Source organism: Carcharhinus amblyrhynchos, chromosome 6, assembly GCF_965287045.1.
Source record: "Carcharhinus amblyrhynchos chromosome 6, sCarAmb.v2.hapA, whole genome shotgun sequence".
Taxonomy (NCBI): Eukaryota; Metazoa; Chordata; class Chondrichthyes; order Carcharhiniformes; family Carcharhinidae; genus Carcharhinus; species Carcharhinus amblyrhynchos.
The window spans coordinates 65,140,822-65,153,119 of NC_137329.1; the positions used below are offsets into that span (position 1 = coordinate 65,140,822).

Below are 12,298 nucleotides of genomic sequence, written 5' to 3' on the forward strand. Positions count from 1 at the left end.
TCACCATATTCTCTATCTCATTACAGTGCCCTGGGACAGGGACGTGGTATGGGAAGGTGCCCTGGGACAGGGATGTGGTATGGACGGTGCCCTGGGACAGGGACGTGGTATGGGACGGCGCCCTGCGACAGGGACTCGGCGCGGCGCCCTGCGACAGGGGCTCGGCGCGGCACCCTGCGACAGGGGCTCAGCGCGGCGCGGTGCCCTGGGACAGGGGCTCAGCGCGGCATGGTGCCCTGGGACAGGGATTTGGTATAGGACTGAGCAGTGGGATTACGGACAGGGATTCGGTTAGGCTACTATCCAAGCACTGAGATTTGGTGTGTGATGCGAGTGTGTGCATTTTGACAAGTGGATTCCATTTGCAGCAGTGTGAGCGCTTGGGAAGCGGGAGGAGGGTTTGTTGCAGGTTGTTTTTCATTGATGCTGTTTAACTGGGAGCAGCTTTCTCTGGGCATCTATTAACATATTGGCCCAGGGGAAATGTTTGTGTAAGCTGAGGGTAAATCCTGTACATCACCATCACTGAGTGAGTCACACTTCTGGAAATCCAGAAATCAGCAGTTAGTTTAAAAAAGAATCATTTTAAAATTGTTCTGCCTAAAAATATACCAGTGAGAATAATCTATGAGGTTAAACTGGAGGAGGCGGGAGAGGGAACCAAGGATGAAGCTGGGTGGGGTCGAAGGTTGGGGTCAAGTGGTGAAAGCAGACTGAGGTTGGGTGGGGTCAGGGGTCAAGTAGTGAAGGGTCAAACATTAAGCTGTGAGGATCAGGGGTCAGCCTGGTGAGCTGTCTCTGGCGCTGATATAGTTTGTGAAGTTACATGGCAAACCTGTTTTGTGGATTGGCAGAGCACAGTGACTGCTTGGTGTCCTCCCACAAGCAAACTGTGGACAGCTGATGTTTGAGGGTTTCCACCAGTGAGTTCTGTTTGCATCTCCTCTGCATCTCACAATGTGAGTCCCTGTGAGGCATTTCCCAAGGTTTCCTGCATGTTGTATGCCTCAATCCCTCGGTAAATCCCACTGTATCGGCATTTACCAGCAGCTTTGCACTGGCCACTGTCCGGCTATTCAGATGGATCATTGTTGTTCTCCCACTCACTCTATTCAGCACTGAAGGTCTGCCTGCTTTTGCCAAGCGTTTCTGGTGCCTCTTGCCGTTTGGTGTATTAGTGGAGCTTTGCGGTATTGATAAATGGGTCTCGGGAGGAGATGGAAACTTGGAGAATCCCTCCGGAATATTGGTCACGTCGCTGTCAAGGGAACACACTTATTTATGACTATTCCACAATAAAAACAGCTCACGTTTTCGAATCAGAGTCAGTTTAAAAACAGGGGAAATCCTGTTAAAAGTGAACTGCAATTCTAGGTTTAAAATGGACATTATTGATAATAAATACTGTTTTCTAGGCGAGTTGCACAGCTCTGCCTAACTGCGGGATTCCAACACCTGAGAACAGGTCTCTCAGCCCACAATTCTGAGGCTCTCTCCTATTGCCAGCTCTGAGTTTCTGTGACTGCAGGAGGACTGAGAGTGAAGCTTCTCCATGGGAAACTAGCCACCATTTCTCAATGTGTCTGGAATTGATACTGGCAAATGGAATTTAATGTTGGCAAGTGTGAGGTGGTCCACTTTGGTAGGAATAATGGTAGGAAGGACTATTACTTACGTGGCAAAAAAACTGCAGCAGGCGACGGTGCAGAGGGACCTCGGGGTCCTTGTGCGTGAGTCGCAAAAACCCAGCCTGCAGGTGCAGCAGGTGGTCAGGAAGACTAATGTGATGCTGGCCTTCATAGCGAGGGGGATTGAATATAAAAGTAGGGAGGTCTTGCTGCAGCTGTATAGGGCATTGGTGAGGCCACAGCTGGAGTACTGTGTGCAGTTTTGGTCGCTGCACTTACGCAAGGATATTTTGGCCTTGGAGGGAGCGCAGAGGAGGTTTACTAGGCTGATACCGGAGTTGAGGGGGTTGAGCTATGAGGAGAGGCTGAATAAACTAGGCTTGTACTCGTTAGAGTTTAGAAGAATGAGGGGAGATCTCATTGAGACATATAAGATGATGAATGGGATGGATAGGATAGAGGTGGAGAGACTCTTCCCGCTCAGAAAGGACAGTAGGACTAGGGGGCACAGCCTCAAGATAAAGGGGGGGCGGTTTAGAACGGAGTTGAAGAGGAACTTCTTCACTCAAAGGGTGGTGAATCTCTGGAATTCTCTGCCCGTTGAGGTGGTGGAGGCTGCCTCGCTAAATATTTTTAAGACGTGGGTTGATGGGTTTTTGATAAGAGAGGGGATTAAGGGTTATGGGGAGAGGGCGGGAATGTGGAACTGAGCCACGACAGATCAGCCATGATCTTATTGAATGGCGGGGCAGGCTCGAAGGGCTAGATGGCCTACTCCTGCTCCTATTTCTTATGTTCTTATGATACTGACAGCATGCTGCCTGTTGATTCTGAGTTAGGAGGTGGTGGGAGTAGTGTGTACGTGGCCAGTGTTCTTCCTCCGGGATCAGGAAGTGAAGCTGCAACTTCTCACCGACAATCACTTCAACTAAGGAATACAGCTCCGGTCATCCAGCTTTGCGCATCACTGAATGACTTCCTTCTGTGCTGTAAATATCCTCTGTGCTGGCCCTCGACAGGAAGAATTCACTGAGTACCAGTCCCTGACTTTCCCTGCAGCCGGGCACATTTCGGAACAATTTAGAATCACATTTCTCTAGGAAAGGAACTATAGGAATGATCCCTGAAAGTACATTTCTGAGATATACACAACAATCCAATTCCCTTTGATCCAGTCCCCTACCAAACATAGTCCTCACATCCAGCCCATACCACACTCCCCCCCGCCCCCGTCCAGCCCGCTAGCTCGCCCGTCCACCCAGCGCCGCACCCCCACCCCCCACAAATCGTCCAGACTCGACACGTTAACCCTCTTCGCTCTCCACAAATCTGCTGAAATTTTCCAATATTTTCCATTTTGTTTAGATTCCAGCATCCGCAATAATTTGCCTTTATCCTTGAATGTGGGGTCACTGTTTAAAATAACTATGATATGAAGGTGCCGGCATTGGACTGGGGTAAACACAGTAAGAAGTCTCACAACACCAGGTTAAAGTCCAACAGGTTTATTTGGTAGCAAAGGCCAAGTTCTGCACAGCAGGACGACATCAACCGGGGTGTTGGGTTCGTCACACTATTTGTAATCCCCACCACTTGCCTGGGCTTGCAAAATCTCATTTACTGTACTGTCTGGAGACAATACACATCTCTTTAACCTATGCTTAACACTATCTCCACTCACTTTGTCTGCATCTTTAAGATTTGATTAGCTGTAAAGACTCATATTCTAATCAGTATTCTGTAAACTGAGTGTGTGCCTTTATATGCCCTGTTTGTGATCAGAACTCCCCACTCACCTGACGAAAGGGCAAAGCCCCGAAAGTTAGTGGCATTTGCTACCAAATAAACCTATTGGACTTTAACCTGGTGTTGTGAGATTTCTTACTAAAATAACTATAACAGATGGCGATAATTCTTTTTGAGGTTGGTGAGTCTCTGGAACTCTTCCTCAAAAATCAGTGGGAGCAGAATTTGAATCTTTTTAAGGCAGATCAAGATACATTCTTGATTAGGGGAGGTGAAAGGTTATCAGGGGATAAGCTGGAATGTTGGGTTCAGATTACAATCCAATCTTATTGAAAGGCATAGCAGGTGTCAGGGGTCAACCTACCTCCTCGTGCTCCTAATTAATATTTTTGTACATTGGGAAGAATTTTTTCACACAAAGGGTGACATCTCTGCCCCAAAAAGATGTTAAGATTGTGGATCAATTGAAAATTTCAAGACTGGTAAATTTTAGTTGGGGAAGGATATTAAGACCTATTGATCAAAGGGGGCTAGAATGAGTTCTGACATGGATCAGTTGTGATGGAAAATTAAATGGTGGAACATGGCTGAATGGCCTCCTTCACTTTCCAAATCAGTTCAATCTAATCAGAGTATCCTGGCATCAGTTTACCTCTGCCGGATTTAGGATCCAGATGTCTGCCAGAACTTGGAACTCAGGGGATTGAGATGTGCCTTGGCATGTCTCAGGGTCAGAGCTCAGTAAGCCTGCCCACCCAGTATGCCTTTCCAGGGACACCATCCATCAGTACAAGAGCTTTATTCTCTTCCAAAATCAACATCACTGTCAGAAAACTACTCACCCCGCCTGCCCCAACACTGTGTCCATACTGACCAGTGAGGTGGTTGCCATGCTGAGCACGTCCACTGGCCTTTGCCTTCTTCGATTGGCATCCTGTCCCGTGGATCTGCTGCGACTGTGGCCAGGCTTTGATCGTCTGACTAATTGGCTTCCACTGGAAAATGTTGAAAGATTTTTTCTGTACACAGAGGATAACATCGTTTATTCAAAGAAAATTCTGGAACTGAGAATAATGCCACAAGTCCAAAACTCAAACTCACATGGGGGGATGAAATCCCGGACTCCCAAACTCACACAGGAAGGATTTCTGGACCCCCAACGTCAGACAGGGTTGGAATTCCCGAGTAACCAAGGTCGCACAGGAACGGGTGACCTGAACACCCATAGCCCAGTCAAACAGAAGGAAGGATTCCAGGAATCCCAAATTCTCACACGTAGGTCAGATTCCTAGAACGCCTTTCCGCTGTCCTGTATTTTGCTGAGGTCGGTTTTCTGAAACCCCAAGAATTCAATTCTGCTCATTTGACGAATTTGGACAGAGCTGAAATGATTACCTTTGTTTGGAAAGGACTTGGAGATATTCTTGTAGAATGTGTCCGAACTGACAAGATAGAATGACCCAAGAGGCTGAAGCAAAGAATCTCTGGCAGTGAGAGGGACTCGCCACAACCTCTCTGCACCCCACCCCCATCATAGTCTGGAACATTCTAGACCAAGAGAAGGTACTAGAAAGTGATGATACCCCTCCCCTCCCAGCCAGTTAGCTTACCCAAATGATACATCCGTCGCCATATTCATCATCTGCGTCTCATTGTTGTGTGCTATTGGAGTTCTCCCTCCTAATCGGGGATCATCTATAGCTTTAAAAAACGTATTGAATTGTGAGTGTCACAGTTGTGACATTGAGAAAAGTACTCATTCAGCTGGAACACTGCATAAACTCTTTTTTGGTGTTGTTCAAAATGGACAACTGCTGAACTGACAAGATGGCCCCACCTGGCTTCTGGTCACTTTTGGAAGTTATTGAGCTGTGTCAAAGTGAAACAGGCAAACACCTCACAGGTTCTGAAATGTAACCTAGGTCACAGCACATAAACATTTCAGACAAGTTAACATAATAGCCCAGCAAACGGTTATTCTGAGACTGCCGGTATAGAACAAGGACCATATTCACAGATCCTAATCAATAGTGGTGCTGATGGCCTGGGCATGAACTGTCCTAACACGATGGTTTCAACAAGTGGTTTAACAACCCAAAACCTTTATTACATAACCGAGATTTAGTCCGTATGCACTTAAATTTGCCTTGGACCATATAACAAACCCCAAAACAGATCACTGATCATTGAGTGGTTAGTCTTAAATTATGTCACTACTGTGTGGATTAATCTGTGACCGGGTGCTGCACTCTGACCTAATTGAATGTGAATTGCTAGGCTGTACGCTGGCGCCTGCTCTAATATGTGCCCTCTCTGAAGCCTTGGTTTTGCATCAGCTGCAGCTATATAACCCAGGTAAAACAAACTATTCATGCTGTCTTATAAACTTTACCATGCTTTATATTTCCAATCCTCCTATTGTCCCTGCCCCACTGAACCCTATCTTTCATCTATGTCATTCAGTCAGTCTCACCTGACTCTGCAGTTGGCCCTGGCTTCACTTTTACTTCAGTTGTTGATGTTGATGTAAATGTATCAGCAGTTGGACTTGCAACTTCCAGTTGTCCTGCACCCCAACGTTCTCCCAAATAAGGAGCTGCAGATCTGGAGGAGAGGCGATTGTTTGTTCGCAGAGGCCTGGTATCTGATGCTAACCATGTACTTCGAGGCCTGCACAGGCAGAGAGTCAAACTTATAAAGAACACAAGAAATAATTCACCATACAGTCCACCATTCATCATGACCATGGCTGATCCTGGCCTTCAACTTTATTTCCCTGCCCACTCCCCAAATCCCTTCATTCTCTGAGAGACCAAAAATCTGTCAATCCCAGCCATAAACATATTCAATAGTGGAGCATCCTAAACCCTCCAGGATTGAGAATTCCTAAGATTCATAACTCTGAGTGAAGAGATTTTTCCTCACCTCAGTCCTAAATATTTAGTCCTTATCCTGAGACTATGCCACAGTGTTTTAGATTTCCCAACCAATGGAAACAATCTCTCTGCATCCACCTGATCAAACCTCTTCAGATGAAATCACCTGTCATAGCAGGTTAGTTGCAAAGACTTGCATTCTAATCAGTATTCTGTAAACTGTGTGTGCCTTTATATGCCCTTCTCTGATCAGAACCTTCCACACACCTGACGAAGGAACACCCGCTTCCGAAAGCTTGTGGGATTACTATCAAACAAACTGGTTGGACTTTAACCTGGTGTTGTAAGACTTCCTATAGAGTCATAGAGTTATTCTGCTAAGCATCAGAGAATATAAACCCAATTTACTCAGCTTCTCATCATAAGACAATCCCTCATCCCCGGGACCAATTGAGTCAGCCTCTGCTATACCACAGCCAATACAAATATATCTTTAAATATGGAGGCTAAAATCACACACAGTATTCCAGATATGGTCTTGATAAAACCCTATACTCCAATCACCTTGCAATAAAGGCCAACGTGTCTTGCTTTCCTGATTGCTTGCTGCACCTACATTCCTTGTACCAGTTCACCCAAGTCTCTGAACATCAACATTTACAAGTTTCTCACCTTTTAAAACAATATTCTACTCTTCTAGTATTCAAGGTGAATATAGAACATAGAACATAGAACATAGAACACTACAGCACAAACAGGCCCTTCGGCCCACGAGTTGCACCAATCACATCAACACCTACCAATCTATAGACCTATCTATAACCCCCAATCCCATTAAATTCCATATACTCATCCAGAAGTCTTTTAAAAGACCCCAGCGAGTTCGCCTCCACCACCACTGATGGCAGCCGATTCCATTCACTCACCATCCTCTGAGTGAAAAACTTACCCCTAACATCACTTCTGTACCTCCCTCCCCGCACCTTAAATCTGTGTCCTCTCATAGCGACCATTTCAACCCGGGGAAATAGCCTCTGAGAATCCACCCTATCTATTCCTCTCAACATTTTATAAACTTCTATCAGGTCGCCTCTCAACCTTTGTCTCTCCAGGGAAAAGAGTCCCAGCTCCCTCAACCTAACTTCATAAGGCATGCCTCCCAGTCCAGGCAACATCCTTGTAAATCTTCTCTGTACCCTTTCAATAGCTTCTACATCCTTCCTATAGTGAGGCGACCAGAACTGCGCACAATACTCTAAATGAGGCCTGACAAGGGTCTTATAAAGTTGCAGCATTACCTCCCAATTCCTAAACTCAATCCCTCGATTAATGAAGGCCAGTACACCATACGCCTTCTTGACCACATCCTCCACCTGCGAGGCCGATTTAAGAGTCCTGTGGACCCGGACCCCAAGATCCTTCTGCTCTTCAACACTACTAAGACTCCTGCCCTTGATAGTGTACTCGTTCATCCCATTGGTTTTGCCAAAATGGACGACTACACATTTATCTGCGTTGAAGTCCATCTGCCACTTCTCCGCCCAGTCCTGCATCCTATTTACGTCCTGCTGCAACTTTTGACATCCTTCCAGACCATCCACAACACCACCGACCTTCGTGTCATCAGCGAACTTACTTACCCATCCCTCCACTTCCTCATCTAGGTCATTTATGAAAATGACAAACAGCAAGGGTCCTAGAACAGATCCCTGGGGCACTCCACTGGTGACTGACCTCCATGCCGAAAAAGACCCATCCACAACCACTCTCTGCCTTCTGCAGGCAAGCCAGTTCTGGATCCACAAGGCCAAAGGCCCTTGGATCCCATGCCTTCTCACCTTCTCAAGAAGTCTTGCATGGGGGACCTTATCAAACGCCTTGCTGAAGTCCATGTACACCACGTCCACTGCACTTCCTTCGTCAATGTGTTCAGTCACATTTTCGAAGAACTCAACTAGGTTCGTAAGGCACGACCTGCCCTTGACAAAACCATGCTGACTATTTCTGATCATGTCAAACCTCTCCAAATGCTCGTAAATCTTGTCCCTCAGAAGCCTCTCCATCAGCTTACCAACCACTGAGGTCAGAGTCACCGGTCGGTAATTTCCCAGGCTATCTCTGTTCCCTTTCTTGAAAATAGGAACTACATCCGCAATCCTCCAATCTTCCGGAACCTCTCCCGTCTCCATTGACGACGCAAAGATCATCACCAGGGGCTTTGCAATCACTTCCCTCGCCTCCCACAGTATCCTGGGGTATATCCCATCTGGTCCCGGCGACTTATCTATCTTGATAGAATTCAAAAGTTCTAACACATCTTCATACTTCGCCACATTATACTCCATATGTCATCTTGTTACCCCTTTCTCTAACACATCCATATCTCTGTGTCCTCCTCACATCTTATCTTCCCACCAGTGATGCATGTACACCTTGTGGGACCCCTATGCTCACTTCATTTCTTGGGGGGGAGGGGTGCACTGATATCACTCCCCATTCCCAATGACATTATATGCTGTCCCTAATGACATCACACCCTGCCCCAGTGACAGCACACCCTGTCAATATCATGACCCACCTAATGACATCACATCCCACCCCATGACATCCCACCCTCTCCCAATAGTGTCAGACCCCACCCCAATGACATTTGCATTTCAAATGTTAAGTAGTTATTGATTTTACTTGAGCCAATGTTCACCCTCAAGAATTAATGAAAGTTGACCTCACAGATCAGTAAAGTTTATTTATTAGTCACAAGCAAGGTTTACATTAACACTGCAGCGAAGTTACTGTGAAATTCCCCTATTTGCCACAGTCCAGCACCTGTTTGGATCAATGCATCTAACCGGCATATCTTTCATTATTCGGAGGAAACCGGAGCACCCAGAGGAAACCCACAGAGACACGAGGAAAATGTGCACAGTCAGTGACCCAAGCCAGGAATCGAACCCTGGTGCTTTAAAGCAGCAGTGCTAACCACTGTGCTACCATGCCGCCCAGTATTTTACACTTCAAATTAGTATCGCTAAATGTGACAATGCAAGCATTTATAGGTTGTTTGAAAAGCTTCCTCGAAAATAACTTGTGTTGTTAGAAGCTTACTCATATGTGTTAATACAAGCCAGGCAATAAAATAATGTGCAAAAGAAAATCAGGCTTTTGAAAACAGTTAAAATCCATTTCCTATTGTGTTAAAATGTGGAATCTTTAAATTCTGTTGTTCCCCACTTTAAATTTAATGATTTAAATATTCTTTCCGAAAGCAAAAGTAATATGAAACTTAATTTTTTAGATTTTTTTATAAAAGATTCCAGTTGTCAAAGACATATTATTTGGAATGATTGGTTCCAAGCACTATGCATCCACAATGTTAGGGCACAGTCTAGTGTTCAGATATCAGTAGCTTAAAAAGCACAAGATGAGGAAAACTCAGAATAAAGTTATGGTTAAATTTAAAATCAGATCCTACATCCCTTGGACCCTGCTCTGTCTGACTCAGAGCTTGCTCACCCCTTCCTTCCTAAACCAGCATTGATTTATAGAAGTGGCCAATGGTTGGTCTGGGAGATAATCACCTTTGCGTGGCTCAATATTCAAAAGGAGGCAGGACTGAAAACAAATGGACCACTTAATGGCTGTATTTTTAATCCTTATCCAAAAACGTCACTCTCAGGGTGACTGACACTTCATTCAAACCCTTTATCAGTTCCAGTCCATCGCTGACAGCAGTTATTATGCTTAAAGCTTAAAATTCCCACTTTGCAGCTGTCTCATTTGCTCCAGAAGTTTGCCCCAGATCAATTAAAAATCTTCCTGGCGCTGTAGGGTGAAGATAGATTGAGTCCATATAGATCGCTTACTTAGGATGAATACAGAGGACCAGTCTTTAAAATATGATTCAACATTTACTGCTCCCCATGAACAAACTGGTTGGCAAGCTCTGGCTGAATGGATTGACATTCAGAACCACCCTCCCTGACTCCGTTTTTGTATTTCAAAGATCTTTTCCATTTCTTTTTATTTCTTGGTTTCTACTTGCTTCAGAAGCTTGTAGGGATGGAAACTGCATCATTGTAAATCTCTGGTGGTCTTTGTGATTGTGTTCTGCTCACATTCCCTAATCTAGCTGCAGGAAAAAGCTTGTGGGATTACTACCAAATAAACTGGTTGGACTTTAACCTGGTGTTGTGAGACTTTTTACTGCAGGAAAAGCACCAGATGGCTTCAATTCTGGGGTTTCTGCAACCACAATGATTGTGCTGGTGCTGGAGTTATCTTGTTCCAGGGCCCAATTGTCTTGTCTCCTTAAACATAGAAATGTAGGACCCTCAATGTTGTGCCGAGCTATGTCCAAATCCAAGATCAAGCTATCCCACTCCCTATCATTCTGGTGTGCTCCACGTGCCTATCCAATAACCGCTTGAAAGTTCCTAAAGTGTTCGACTCCACTATCACAGCAGACAGTCTATTCCACAACCCAACCACTCTCTGAGTAAAGAATCGACCTCGGACATCCCTCCTATATCTCCCACCATGAACCTCATAGTTATGCCCCCTAGTAACAGCTACATCCACCCGAGGAAATAGTCTCTGCACGTCCACACTATCTATCCCCTTCATCATCTTATAAACCTCTATTAAATTGCCTCTCATCCTCCTCCGCTCTAAAGAGAAAAGCCCCAGCTCCCTCAACCTTTCCTCATAAGACCTACCCTCCAAACCAGACAGCATCCTGGTAATTCTCCTCTGCACTCTCTCCAATGTTTCCACATCCTTCTTATAATGAGGTGACCAGAACTGTACACAATATTCCAAATGTGGTCTCACCAACATCCGGTACAGTTGCAGCATAACCCCACGGCTCTTAATCTCAAAGATAAACACTAACACGTTATAAGCCTTCTCCACGGCTCTATCCACTTGAGTGGCAACCTTCAGAGATCTATGGATATGAACCAGATCTCTCTGTTCTTCCACATTCCTCAGAACCCTGCCGTTGACCCTGTAATCCGCATTCAAGTTTGTCCTACCAAAATGAATCACCTCGCACTTATCAGGGTTAAACTCCATCTGCCACTTCTCAGTCCAGCTCTGCATCCTATCAATGTCTCTTTGCAGCCTGCAAGAGCCCTCCACCTCATCCACTACTCCATCAATCTTGGTGTCCTCAGCAAATTTACTAACCCACCCTTCAGCCCCCTTTTCCAAGTCATTGCTAAAAATCACAAATAGCAGAGGACCCAGTACTTATCCCTGTGGTACACTGCTGGTAACTAGCCTCCAGTCTGAAAATTTTCCTCCTACTACCACCCTCTGTCTTCTATGAGATAGCCAGTTACTTATCCAATTGGCCAAATTTCCTTCTACCCCACACCTCCTTACCTTCTTCACGAGCCTACCATGGGGAACCGTATCAAGCACCTTACTAAAATCCATGTATACGACATCAACTGCTCTACCTTCATCTACACACTTAGTCACCTCCTCAAAGAATTCAATCAAATTTCTGAGGCAGGACTTAACTCTCATGAAACCGTGCTGACTATCCCAGATTAAACTGCATCTTTCCAAATGGTCATAAATCCTATCTCTCAGGACCCTTTCCATTAACTTACCGACTACCAAAGTAAGACTAACTGGTCTATAATTAGCAGGGTCATTCCTATTTCCTTCCTTGAAGAGAGGAACAACATTCGCCACTCTCCAGTCCTCTGACAAAATCCCCATGGACAGTCAGGACCCAAAGATCAAAGCTAAAGGCTCTGCAATCCTTCTTTATACAAGATGTTCTCCACAATCTTCACTCTCATTCTTCTTATGTCTTCTTCCTCTCTTTCATAATTTATTTTTAAGGCATGGTTTCTCAAGCCATTGCAATCAGCTTCTGGGTGGCTCTGGCTGACTACCAGCCCCTCCTGCATATCCTGTCTCTGAGTCACTGAGCTAGGATAGCCATGAGTGTCTGACTTCAGCCTAGCCCCAACTCCCTGTTCAATGAGCCGCTCCAAGTCACCCTCAATTTGCTATAGCCAAACTCCTTCCATT

At 45.4% G+C, this 12,298-nt stretch overlaps 1 protein-coding gene across 1 annotated transcript in view; it reads right to left on the reverse strand.

Moving 5' to 3' along the window:
• Positions 1 to 221: 221 nt before the first annotated feature.
• The window catches only part of LOC145344481 (cytosolic carboxypeptidase 2-like), a 105,316-nt gene continuing 93,239 nt past the window's right edge, over positions 222 to 12,298 (reverse strand). The window contains exons 18-21 of the mRNA XM_080191637.1: positions 5,848 to 6,044; positions 4,985 to 5,069; positions 4,217 to 4,393; positions 222 to 1,258 (exon numbers count right to left, since the gene is read on the reverse strand). Coding sequence (XP_080047763.1) covers positions 823 to 1,258; positions 4,217 to 4,393; positions 4,985 to 5,069; positions 5,848 to 6,044 — 895 coding nt within the window. The 3' untranslated portion in view covers positions 222 to 822. The remainder of the gene's footprint in view (positions 1,259 to 4,216; positions 4,394 to 4,984; positions 5,070 to 5,847; positions 6,045 to 12,298) is intronic.